Source organism: Bison bison, unplaced genomic scaffold, assembly GCF_000754665.1.
Source record: "Bison bison bison isolate TAMUID 2011002044 unplaced genomic scaffold, Bison_UMD1.0 scf7180017864167, whole genome shotgun sequence".
NCBI classification, from domain to species: Eukaryota; Metazoa; Chordata; class Mammalia; order Artiodactyla; family Bovidae; genus Bison; species Bison bison.
In genome coordinates, this window is record NW_011494739.1 from 1,151,253 (window position 1) to 1,165,021 (window position 13,769).

At 44.0% G+C, this 13,769-nt stretch overlaps 1 protein-coding gene across 5 annotated transcripts in view; it reads right to left on the minus strand.

Moving 5' to 3' along the window:
* Positions 1–8,858: 8,858 nt before the first annotated feature.
* The window catches only part of TPX2 (TPX2, microtubule-associated), a 57,614-nt gene continuing 52,703 nt past the window's right edge, over positions 8,859–13,769 (minus strand). For all 5 annotated transcript variants that reach the window (XM_010841747.1, XM_010841744.1, XM_010841748.1 and 2 more), the window contains one exon: positions 8,859–11,930. In XM_010841747.1, coding sequence (XP_010840049.1) covers positions 11,820–11,930 — 111 coding nt within the window. In that variant the 3' untranslated portion in view covers positions 8,859–11,819. The remainder of the gene's footprint in view (positions 11,931–13,769) is intronic.

Below are 13,769 nucleotides of genomic sequence, written 5' to 3' on the forward strand. Positions count from 1 at the left end.
ACATGAATCTGCCATGGGTGTACACGTGTTCCCCATCCTGAACCCCCCACCCCCGCCTCTACAGCGGCAGGACAGGAAGTGGGGCAATGCCAGGGCCAATTAAACCCGCCAGGGGAATTAAGGTCAGGAGGATGCAATTATGCCTGCTGGATTTAACAAGGCCAGAGAGAAGGTTTCTCCAGCCAGAGTTCACGGCTCCTTAGGCCTCTTGCCCTGGAAGGCTCTGCATTCCAGAAGTCTGGGCTCCCAGGCTCAACCATCCCTGGGAGAATTCCTTGGGTGTGGAGGGGTTAACTCCACTTGGGCACTGCTTCCCTGGCTCCTGGAGGAAACAGATTTAGCCAAGAGGCTTTAAAAGGACCGGCTCAGAGGAGACATTTCCCGGCCTGACCCTCTGCCTGCTCGGCTGTGATGGAAAATCCAGAGAGTTGAGCAACGACCTTTCTGACTCCAAAGAGCGCAGCCAACTCTCCTCACGACTTTCCCTCCAGTCCTGATATGGGAGCAACGAAGGGCTGTTTTCTTCTGCCCTCTCCCATCTTGGGTCCCTGAGCCTGGGGCTTTGGCAGTACCTCTCAGCCCCAGGGACAGTCCTGGTAAGGCTGCTGTCCTTACCGCAGACCCAGTCCTTTCCTCCAAGGAGGGTAAGCAGAGATCTATGGACATTCTGTGTGACCAACTAGACGTAGATTTCTCTGAAAGTTTAAATGACACTCATTGTTCAACCCAGAACTGTAGAGTTTTATTGCCAAGATTATGACTAAGTGCTCTACTCTGTGAAAGTGTTAGTCACTCAGTCCTGTCAGACTCTTTGAGACCCCCATGGACCTTAGCCCCCCAGGCTCCTCTGTCCTAGGATACTCCAGGGCAAGAATACTGGAGTGGGTTGTCATGCCCTCCTCCAGGGGATCTTCCTGACCCAGGAACGGAATCCAGGTCTCCTGCACTGTAGGCAGATTCTTTACCGTCTGAGCCACCAGGGAAGCCCTACTCTGTGGCAAGAACTGAATTGGTCACTTTGGGGACACAGAGATGAAGGTGAGGAAAAGCTCTAGAATCACCATATAGTACATTTTTTGGGAAAAAAAAAAAAAAAAGACTGCAAAATTCTTCATGAAGTGGGTTCTTTTTGTTGCTAAAAATATTTGTAGAGAAAATATCTGGGGGGATATGTATGCATATACACATATATACATGCAGGTGTGGGAGGAGAGATTATTTTTATGCTTTGTCTGGATTTTGAGACATTTTTGAAATGACTATTTGTAACTCTTAGGCGATAAATAATTCAAGATATCAATATACACATTTCTACAACTCAACACAGAAAATGGTTAGAGCTACACATGAGATATGAAACACCGTGGGGTCTCAGAGGTACAGTTTTGGGGACCGAGGACAAGTGACTTCTCAGCTAAAGGTATGGCTGCGGCAGGCTTTCTCGGTGCCTAGGCCCTAGAGTTTGTTTAAAATGAAGCCTCCTTCAAATGGGGCCCCAGGAATCTGTCTTTATAACCAGCATTTCAGGGGGCGTTCATGCACTCCTGAAATTTGAGAACCCACGAGTCAGAGGCCACCTTTGAGGCAGTCCTGAGGTGGTCAGCAGGGTATTCCCAGGACACACAACCTTCTAGCCTGGGCTGTATTCTCAACCCTGATGCGCGTGGGAAAGTCTGGAGAACTTTCATGACTTCTAAAGTCTGAGCCCCTCTTGAGCTCAAACCACTGAAGCAGCACATTTGAAGGAGGGGCTCAGTCTTATTTTTCAAACCTGCCTAGAGGATTCCCATGTGCTGTCAGAGTTAAAAACCACTGCTCTGAGGCTCTCCCAGGGCAAGAACTTCACCTGTTTCCCTGGAATGCTTCCACAAGCTAGGGTCTCGCAGTACTCACGGCAGGTATTCCCTTCTGACTTGTATTGGCTGCATGCACTGCCCTAGTACCTGGGGCTCTAGGGATCAGGTGCCAGCTCAGAACAGATCAGGACCATGTCCGTCAACCTTATATCCCAAGGACTCAGTACAAACAGTGGTGCTTCTGTCATTAATAATAATAGCCCCTAATATTTATTGTGCATTTACCCTGTGCCAGATGCAGACGTGAACTCCTCTAATCTTCATGGTAACGTTATGAGGTAGATACTATTATCAGTCCTGTTTCCAAGAGGAAACTGAGTCACAGAGAGGAGTAACTTGCCCAAGGTTTCAGATGTGGGATTCCACTGGGACTAGAATTCAAACCCAAGCCATCAGGCTCGGAGCCCTCACTCATCGTCACTGTTCCACACCACCAAGTAGACGCCTGCTGAACAGTGAATTTGTGGGCGAGTGAAGAATATTTAGATTATGTCACAACTTGGTAGCTGCGGGGCCTGACATTCAGTAGGTGCTCTGTGAATGTTGAAGTATAAATGCTCCTATTTTGGTAGGGCCCTGGGACGATGAGAAACCAAGACCGAACCCTCTTTCATGCTTCCTCCCTCTCGCCCATCCCAGCCCAACTTCTCTCCAGCACAAACAGCAAAGCCAAAAATAGCCATCTAATGACGTCAGAGGAACAAGGTCATCTGAAAACTGCCCATGGCCACTGGATACCTCCCTATAGGATCATGTAGCAGGAGGGTACCCCAGGCTGGTGCAGCTGTTCCAAGAACAGGAAATGTCCCAGAAGCAGACTTGGAAGCACCGCCTTCCAAAGGCAGGGCCCGTGGGGGCAGGGGGACAAACAGAAAGAAGCAAGACTAAAGGGCAGAGTGCAGACCCTGAAGAGGAGAGGAATCGGAGTTTACCTGCAGTAACAGTCACTCCCGGCACACAATCCCAGGAAATGGCTCCAAAAGCGGGGAATGCATGTTCTGTCCTGGTGCACCGGTTGGCTTCCTGGCCTACCCCTAAGCTATTTATAACTCTCCAGGCCCGTCTGCTGAACTGGGTTACCACATGAGCCAGGGGGTGCGTGACAAGCTCTGAGAGACTGCTGCAAGAAGAGGGTCGCATCTGGGATGGTAATGGGGCTTTCAAATAAAGGATGAGTGGCCTGGGACAAAGCACCTTCAGGCTGCACTCACTTGGCACTTCGACCACTCTGGCTATCATTCAGGTCTGCTGAGGCTTGTGACTTAATTGACCGGCAGCTGCCGCATCCCGGATAGGAACGCAAGCATCCAGCTTGGTCTGAGGAGAAGCCTGCTGGGTGAAACTGAGGAGAGAGAACCCCGCCTGCTCCCAGTCTCTGGGAAGCGTAGCAGGAGGTTCCCACAAGCAACATCAAGAGTTCAACGAGGGCTCCAGCCCACAAGCTTGCTCCAAAGTCCTCAGTTGCTGGCCATGGTGGGTGATAGAAACAATCTCTTCTTCACCCATGGGGCTCTTGATCAAGTGTCACTCGGCTCCCAAAAGAGCTAGGCCCTGTCCTCCAGGAGCTCCTGAAAATGTCCATCCATCCTCTCATGGGATGTAACTGGTGTGGTGCAAAAGGCACTTGAGGGCACAGACCTGGGTCAAATTCTGACTCTGCCACTTACCAGCAGTGTGACTTTGGGATAGTAACTTAAACTCAGAGCCTCAGTTTTCCTCATCTGTCTTATGACTTGTTGGAAGGACATATGGAAAAGCATTCTTCCATCTTCTGGTAATGGAGCCTTGGCTAAGGAGATAAACACTCAAACTCAGCAGCTCTCCTGGGTAACATGAACAGGCTGCACAAATGTGACTCTCCAGGGAGCTCAGAGGGGAGGCATGTTCCTACTGTCCACATGGGCTCTAGGTTTGGCCTGGATACTGAGGGTCACAGGAGAGAATGGCTGCAGATTTCCTGATTCATAGGGAGCATTGAGTTGGGAGTCCTGTTGTCCACTAGGACATCACCTGACACAGTGGTCCTCACCCATGGGGGTACCTCACAGCTCTCTGCAGGGCTTGTTAAAACACAGTGCTGGGCTCCATGTCCATAGTGTCTAATTCAGGGGGCTGGAGAATTTGCATTTGTAGTACCAGTGATGCTGATCTGCTGGTCTCCAGGCCAGCCTGAGGACCACCACCCTAAAGAAAAGTTCCCCAACTCTAGTGGCTGAGCTTTCAAGCCTGCCAATTCCTACCCATTTTCCTGGGGCTGAGTAGGAGTGTTTTGGTTTGTGTGTGAGGAAAACACAAAGACCCTGTGGTCAGTATAGCTGCTGCTGCTGCTGCTGCTGAGTCGCTTCAGTTGTGTCCGACTCTGTGCGACCTGAGACGGCAGCCCACCAGATATAGCTAGGGAAATGAACAAAAAGTTGTTTAGTGAAGGTGGGAAGATACTGACAACCCCTCCCAACTCCTACCTGCTATGTTGCTTCACGTATTAGTTTTCTATAATTGTAGTAACAAATTACAAGAGAGAAAATGGCTCATGTGCAAATAAGAGTCACAGAGGCTACAGTATAGACATCAACCTCCAAACCAGTGAGAATGGGATTCTACAAGCTCGACTAAACTTCCTTGCCTCTCTTGCTTATGGCTGACTAGTAGCTGCTGGCCCTGTCCTGTCAGGCTGCTAGCTTCAGGTAAACTGCAGGGGCCTCTGGTGACACATACTGACAATTAATATTGAATATACAACTCAAGCAGGGTCACACTGAATCACGCTGGCCAACACAGGGATGAATGAGTGCCCAATGTGCCAGTCACTATGACGGCCCAGAGTGCTTTCTGGTCATTTTCTAGCTAGGAGCAAATTCTCATTCATGGAGCCGGAGAAGAGGTCCTTTCTAGAAACACTGTTTTAAACTTCTAAGATGGAGAATTGAGACCCACAAAATGCAAATGATACGCTCAAGACCACAAAACCAGAAGCTGTTCTCCCAATCCCCAATCTAGGATTCACTCCACTAAACAATTTTGTACTCCTCCAGAATTCTGTGATAGTTACCTCAAATCCATCCAAGGTCCCTTTGATCACAAACATTATAAAAACTGAATTGCAGCAGAGAGAAATAGAAGAGCAGCAAGGCAAGGTGATATCCTTAAACTGCCTCTAACAATTCAAGACGCTTACGTCTTGGAAAAGCCAAGGGTGGGAGGGACTTCCTTGTTGTAGTCTGTTAGAATTCATTGAGCATTCTGTGCTGTCTCTAACCAGTTCCAAGGTCAAGAGAAACATCAGAAAATATGTGTGTGTGTCAGAGGACATTATTCAGAGATTAGTCCCCTGGTGTGATCTGGGCTAGATTTCCGCTTCCAGAACAACCCTTGGAAAGTCCTCAACGAGTTAGTGCACTGGTCTCCAACATACTTCACTCAAGTCCAAATGAAATCTAGGGGCAGGGAGCTTGCTAGAAGAGCCCTCTTGCAGTGACTGAGCAGCTGACTATAGAAAAATATAAATGTGAAAGCAGGGCTATTGTGATTAAAACAAATTGCCTAGGAAAAAAATCTGAAAATATTCAAGCTGGGAAGAACCTTATTTTTCTTTCTAATTCAATCTCGTCTTTGACGATATGGAAACTGAAGTAATGTGGAAACTGAGGTCCAGAAAAGCAGAATGCCTTTTTAAAGGTCACCCAGTGTGCCTGTGCCAGAAGAGAGATTATATTCCCTGCCTCTACTCTTCCTAAAAGACACCTCATAGCCCAGCTAGTTAAGAAAGACAAAGGTGGTCCTAAGACAAATCTCAACAGCTTTGAGACAATCTACTGGGTAAATCTGTCTTAAGACACAGAGTTCCAAAACTTTAAAATAGCGTAACTAGAATTCTCTTGAGAAAGGCTTTGCTAAGGGCCAATAAACTTTTTCACTGGCACCAGGGCCAGTAACATGGACATGTCAGCCAAAAGGAGCTTTCCAATTTGCAAACGTGTGTGCCAGAATGATGTCATTAACTATGCTTTTGGGAGAGACTTATATTTCCTTTGAACATTTTAATTACAAAGACTAAGTGGTTTGAAACAGCCATTTAAATTTTAGAGACAGATATAATACATTAGGGGGACAGAGAAATCTGTCTTATAAATAGCCTAGAAAAATCTTTTGCAAAACAAACATTTTCAATGGGGAGAAGTAAACTCAAGACAATGGAACAGCATGCTGCTATTACGATTGGTATTTATAGAGTATGCAGTAATACAGGAAAAATATTTGAGCTACACTGAAAAAAAAATCAGAATACAAAAAATACATATAAACAGAAAACCACTACAATGTAGAAAAAAATTTTTGTAAGAGAAGATTATACATAGAAACACCAGTGTTGAACATGGGTGATGGGACCACGGATTTTTTTCTTCTGCCATTACCAGGTATTTTCTGAACTGTATATAATTAACAATAAATCCCAATTTTAAAAACACTGCAAAACCCAGGTGAGATTTTTGCATAGAGCAAATTCAAAGAGTAAGTAAGAGAGTACACTGGAACACTGTGAGTGGAGTTTGTCAGTGTCAGGTCAGACTCAGGCTCTTCATCGCTCCTTACCAGCAAAACTTGATAATGCTGCCCCAAAATGCTTTTCAAATAACAATTTATAACCACTGACTATATATTTGACCCACTGAAAAACACCCACCTTGGCTCCTGAAAGAAGCCCTGAGAACAGTGTGTGTGTGCTTAGTCACTTAGCTGTGTCCGACTCTTGGACCCCATAGACTGTAGCCTGCCAGGCTCCTCTGTCCACGAATTCTCCAGGCAAAAATACTGGAGTGGGATGCCATTTCCTTCTCCAGAATACTACCAGTGCTGAAACAAGCTGATGAACAATTCTTAACCCGTTCACACACCTGCCTGTGAGGTTCTGGGATACTAGTCCCATAACTACTTGGGTTTTGGCACATCAGACAGGTCAGTTTTTATTTCTCATTTAATAAAATTTTAAGAAAAAGAAAGAAGGTAATTGATGCCCTCAGGCTAGGCTTAATCTGGCAAAATAATTCCTGATAAAATTTAGGATTTTCCTAAGCCCTTCCAACCATGGTTTCTTGGAGTATGTTAGCATTTGTCAAGCCCTTTCAAGAAGCTGATACTTTCAGCACATAAGAGCCATGTTTTGACCAGAGCCCTGCCTCTTATTCTCTTGCAAGAAAGAGAATAGCAAACAGCATCAGACATTGTTTTTGATGTCAGCAATCTTTACCATAGCACTAGAGAACAGAATGGATATGCAGGAAGACAAAAACAAGGAAAAGATATGTCCCCAGGCTTCTTTTTTGTAGCAACTACACAGGCTTTGGTTGAATAACAAATTGTCCTGGAATTCTTGGCATTGAAGCAAACACGTCAGCTCCCTGGTTACGCCCTCGTCACTGCTCAAAGTACCACACACTTTAACCTTCCTGCTCTGTCCATAGGCCTGGGTTTGTCCTGTATCCAGGAAACTTTATATGTTGTCTAAACTGAGCATCCCAGCAGGCTGCAAGGCAGATTCAGAACGCTGGCCAGTTTCTACCTGGATCCATACCACCAAGTTGTTACTCAGCCTGCCTGTGCAGAAACAGGAGCCCAGCCACGTGTCTGACAGCTTTTTTAACTGCTACTCTCAGCAATGAGGAACTTCCCCAGCAGGCAAGACTCAGAAGGGAACTGAAAAGGAAGCGTATCAAGATTTACCAGAGAGGATACACAGGTTTAACCAGATACTCAGGCCAATAAGCCGTCAAGGTTTCAGCGAAGCCATGAAGAGCTAAAAGGGCAAGTGTTGCTGACCTGACCTCAAGCCCTTGGGACATCAGGTCACTTGGCCAGGATGTCACACAGAACTAGACCCCACTCCAGGTGTGCCTCCTCATCACACTAGATTCTCCTAAGAAGGTTCATACTTTCGCCAGGGAGAAAGCTAGCACAATGCCCAAGGTAGTCACATCACCCAATGCAAGATATGTATGAGAAGAGCAAGGTGCAGAGTGTAAATTACGATACTATGTGTGGAAAAATAAGAGAGAGCAGGTAGGAATACATCCATGCTGAAGCCATCTCTGCAAGGAAACAAACCTGGAGTACCACCTATACCTGGAGTGGGGAACTAAACACTTTCGCAGCTTTTGAATTTTGATTAATGTGACCTTCAAAGAATAAATTAAAGGCAAATGCATAATGCTATCACCTTATTATTAAAAAAATGCTCTGTGACTGTGTGTGTATATAAAAAACATTCTGGAAGAATACACACCTGTTAATATTGGGTAACTCTTGGGGAGCGGGAGGAGGGACAGTGAGGGAGACTGTCATGCTTCACACAGTTTGTACCTTTTTGTTTCCAAAAGGCAGTCCAGTCAGCCCTCCTTAACTACAGGCTCCATATCTGCAGAGTCAACCAATCACAGATCAAAAATTAAAAAAAAAAAAAAATTTCCAGACGTTCCAGAAAACAAAACTTGAATTTGCTGTATAGGGACAACTTTTTACATACCATTTACATTGTATTTACAACCACTTACATTGTATTAGGTACTGTAAGTAATCTAGGGATGATTTCAAGTACATGGGAGGCTGCACATAGGTTACACCCACTTCATATGAGACTTGAGCATCTGTGGACTTTGGTACCACAGGTCCTGGGACCCATCCCTTGTGGATACTGAGGGATGACTGTGCTACTTTCATAATTTTTACTTAAAAAAGAGACATCTTTAAGGACGGCAATCTCACCTCAAACAAGAATTTCTAAATTCCTGCAGCATTTTTTCTGTTTCCTGTTACTCAGTCACATCCTATCTTGTATGACGTCTATTTGTGTACAAGACTTATCTCTATTAAATGCTGGAGCAAATGCCACCGCAGCCTGTCTACCACTTAAGCTCCACTTTCCAAGGACAAAATTCTGTGGAAAAGAACTGGTAAGGAATGACACAGGAGTCAAAATGGCAATAAAGCAATTACACAAGGACAAAATGATCAAATTAAGAGTGAACAATAATTTTGTATTAATTAGTATAAAACACTATGTAAATGGGGAACCATGACCAAGTCAAAACAACACTGAAAACGAAGAGTCCTTCCCAGAAGGTGTGGGAATTCCAATAATCTGCATGTACACATGGGCTACGAGTTTTACAAAATTGCCAAGCCAAGTATGGCCACCAGATTTCTCAGAAGAATTCAGTACATTCCTATTAGAGGTCCAGTTCTTTGTTTAGGAAAATTCCAGGGTAGCTTGAGTATTAAAAGCAAAGCTCCCTCTTGGACAAGTCTTGAAGGATAAAATAGAACCTGAATTTCTCTGTAAAATAAAAGCAGTTTGACTTTCAGGGAAAATGGGAGCCTTTACTAGAAAAATGAAGGTCATATGAGGTGGTCCAAAAGAAAGGATTCAATACTAGACAGAGAAGAGATAGAGATAGACAGCCACCCAGAAATTCTGGGAAGCAAGGCCATCTTAATTTGAAAAGCTATTTGCTCTGAAGTAATATAATCCCCCCTTGTTGTCTCTAAGGCTGTCACACATTACCACCCTGATGTGGGTTATGTCCACAGGGGGTAATCCAGGCTGGAGCAAATGGGGTGAAAAATCCCATAGGTCCACAATTCTTGATAACACTCTAAAATTCTCAACTTGAGGGCCAGATTTATTCTTCTATCTGAAACTGAAACAATAAATGGACAAAATATATGAAAAAATGGTTTTAGATGGTACTCTACGAACGATAGCGAACTGTTAAGAGAACTGCTGATACACGGGAAGGAGAAAAGTCGAAAAGAACACACACAGACAGGGGACCAATATATGAACAGAGGTAGAAAAACCAGAGAGGTGACAAGAAACAAATGGAAGTCCTCCTCACCCCCTGAGAATCCACAAGAGACACAAGGACTGGGGTAGAACTGATTTTTCACAGCACAAGGCCTGGAGAACTCTATCTCTGTTTCAGGCTGATACCTGAATGCCCTTCTCTACCCTCTCTCCCTCTCCAAGTCCAGTCAGTCAGCAAGTCTTGTCAGTTACAGCTTCAAAATCCATTCAGAATCCAACCATTTCTCATCACCTCCACTGCTACCGCTCTAGCCCAAGCCACTACCAGTCTCACCTGGACAACAGCAAGAACCTCCTTTCCTTCCTGTTCAATCTCACATGCCCCCCAGATCCCCATCTCAGTCTATTTTCCACACAGCAGTCAGTCAGAGAAACATTTATCACCTGACAGAAGAGGACAGTTACTTGTTTATTGTCTGTCTCCCTTCTAAAAGGTAATCTCCATAAAGTCAAGGTCTTCTATTTCTGTTCATTGCTTATATGCCCAGAGACTAGAACAATGCCAACATATATATAACCAGCACCAAATCAATCTTTTGTAAAGCAACTACGCAAGTTGTTATGGAACTACACACCACATATCTCTAGGAAATAAGCAAAAGAACTGCCCTTTGGATCAGCCTGTGGGCCTTTAGGAGACGAAGGGATCTGCAAATCACACGTCGCTCTGTTGCCCATCACTAAATCTGCAATGGACTGTAAATAATGCTCACCGAATGAATAAACAAAAGGAATATAAAATAGATCCAACATCATATATACTGCTTAGGACTGACTGGCCTCGGCAGAATATGGATACAGTCTTTAACTCGTGGCACAGAATTAAGACTGGTACAGAGTAAGAGTTCATAAACGATATCAAGTCTAAAAGAAAATAAACTATTTCACATGAACCTAGCAAATTCTGTGCCAACAGAATACAAGGAGCACGGATATGATTACCCTAATTTTTATCTTCAAGGAATAACAATTTTAGTTATCTACATCTCTACTAGTTTGTAAACAAGTCCAAGAAACTCAGTGGTTTACCTGTTCTACTAGAGACATATACATTAAGAAACATCTGGGAGGCACAAAGAAGTAAGTTACCATCCTTACCGGATGAGACCACATGGTCAAGGAAAGATTTATGAGAACGATTTCATAAGGAAGAGTTTACCGGATGAGAAAAAACCCATTTGGAGAAGAAGGCACAGTCCATTTTGAAGGAATAACAGTTTTCCAGAGTCGTTCCTAGGAGGGAGTTCAAACAATGGAAGGATTCTGACACAGGACAGAAAAGAGCACTTTTCTTTAAGGACAGAGCCTATACTTTTAAAAGCTCCTGGACTCTTGTCTCAAAGTAGCCACTTCCCCAATAAGATGTGACCTCTAAAGGGGCTCAACAGATGTAGAAACATCAAATAACAAAAAATTGGGGCTGGGGGGAGGGAGGGGAAAAACAAATTTTATTCCAGTCCAGGTCACTGGAAGACTTAACACATGTACTGCTCAGCGTTCCGTTATCATAGGCACCAACAAGGGAAGAATTTGCCTGAATAGCAGACCTGCCTGAAGCCGGCTGATGGCTGCTTTGAGGTTCTGGTCAGTCAAGTCTCTTCCTCGTCAGGCAGTTCATGAGGCCTCCCCACTCATAGTGATGGGCTCCTTAACTCTAACTTCATTTTGCACAGAGAAGAAGAATCTGATGGTTCCATTTAATCCATGACTTAAATCTATCAGTATTTAACTATGTTTATTTTATGATTAAAATAGAAAAAGAGAGGTGGGATAAGGGCAATAGAAATTACACTGCGCTGATACAGAGGCTTAAATTCTAGTCAGAATTAAGGTCCATACTGAAGGTCAACCATCATACTGATGGTTCCAAAGAGTCTGGTTGAGACATACACGAGTTGAGTCTCATTATTAGCCACAATAATATAGGAAAACAACTCTCAATGAAATCGGGAGTCCACACTTGTCAGGCATGCTCTGTAAGGCATGGGTAGGAAAAAACCTTGGAGAAATGGATTCTCTCTATGCCCCCAGGACAAAGGTGGCTCCTGGTTTGATGGAAAAAGCAGCTCAGGTTCCCAGATGGTGTCTGCAGCTCAAAGCCAAGTTTAGCAGTGGAATCGGGTAGAGAACTTGGGTGAGACGGGCACGGTCAGGGGCTGGTCACTGGACTTGACTTCCACACCCTGGTATCTTCGTATTGGATTTGCTTTGTGCACCTGCAGAGAAAAATGTAATTCCCATTGATAAGAAGGTTAGAGAACTACACTTACAGGTGTTTTTATTTTTCTTGAGGACATTTTTGTATAGTATTGCACATCCCAGTCACTAATTAAGAAAAGGGGGAAAAAGGCAACACAGTCTAGCAGCAAAGCATTAAGAACTCTGGAGCCCAAGTAGATTTCATTTCTATTATTCTAAAGTGTTGTTTTTTTTTTTTTTAAATGTGGACCATTTTTTGAATTTGTTACAATGTTGCTTCTGTTTTTCATGCTCTGGTTTTTTTGGCCATGAGGCATGCCGGATCTTAGCTCCCCAACCAGGAACTGACCCCTCACCCCCCGCACTGGAGGGCACTGGACCACCAGGGACGTCCCCCAAGTATTTCTATTCTGGTCTTGCTGGACTCCTCAGAGTGCACCTATCTCCAGTCTGACTGTTCAGTACTGGGGTATAATGGGGGTGCACTCAATTACATCAGAGGAGAGTTACACCTTAACAATCTGTCAGAGTACAATCTTAAGCTTACTGAGTCTTAATATTCACCTAAAGTATGGACTTTAAAGCAAACAAACAAGCAAACAAAAAACCAGGAAGTGTTGCTGGGAGAAGGCATGGTCCCATCGGTTCTTAACCCTGAATCAAACCAGATTACTAAAGAGCTCTACAATATGGATAAACACAAGAGGCAGGACTCAAGCAATGAAGAAAAGTCAAAACATTTGAGGCTAGCTTTCTGAGTGTATCTGGACTGAGGATTATATCTATGTATTTTTTCATCTAATCAGCACATGGTAGCTTGGTTTTGTCAAGAAGCTATTCCCTTTAATAGTTTGGACTCTCTAGAGTCCTCCTTGGCATTGTCACCTCTACCAACAGCTGTATCAACTGCTGGCTTAGCTATTTTCGACAGAATCTCAATAACATGTATTTCCACAGTCATCCTTTTATTACACTAAGCATTTGAAGTTCCATCTAAAATGTTCCTCATTAATGCAGTTCATGTGACTTGCTACTGTTTTAGTGAAAGGGTCCTTAAGGTGAATTAAGCTTTCTTTTTGGATAACTAATATTTAAGTCATTATCTAGTGATAGCATGGAACGTCACCTGGACTGATATGCACTATAACTCCAAGGAATCTGAATCAAGTATTATGAGGAAAATGAAAATACACTTGTCACACAATTCCCATGCCCTTCCTTACCTATATATTCTAATTGTAAAACACATTGGTTTCCTTATTATTCCTTAAGCCTTAAGGCAATAATAAAAATAAGTTAAATAAAGAGTCCTGGGACTTCCTTGGTGGTATAGTGGATAGAAGTCCCCCTGCCAATGCAGGGGACACAGGTTTGATCCCTGGTCTGGGAAGATTCCACATACTGTGGAGCACAACTACTGAAGCCCATGGGCCTAGAGCCCATGCTCTGCAACAAGAGATGCCGCCATGATAAGAAGCCTGCACACAGCAATGAAGACCCAGCACAACCAAAAGTATGTATTTTTTAAAGTCCTACAAATGTGTTACTGTGCACTGGCATAGCATGTGATGTTCTCTTCAGGAAGAAATTCTGACTGAATCTAGGATCAAAGATAAATGTACATCTCTCGACCATGGTAAGTTTTGCAACTGACAGGTTGGTTCCCATAAAGGGCCAAAATTATGGTATAAACTTAGGAGATCCATGGATCATAATATACACATCTTCAGCCTCGTTGACTTGTCAACTTTGTCACCACCCTTGGTTTGTGTGACTTCTCATCTTCGATGCATCCTTGGAGGCTGCCTTAGATCCCTCTGGAACAAGGCAAGGTACAGATAAACAAAACAGATGCA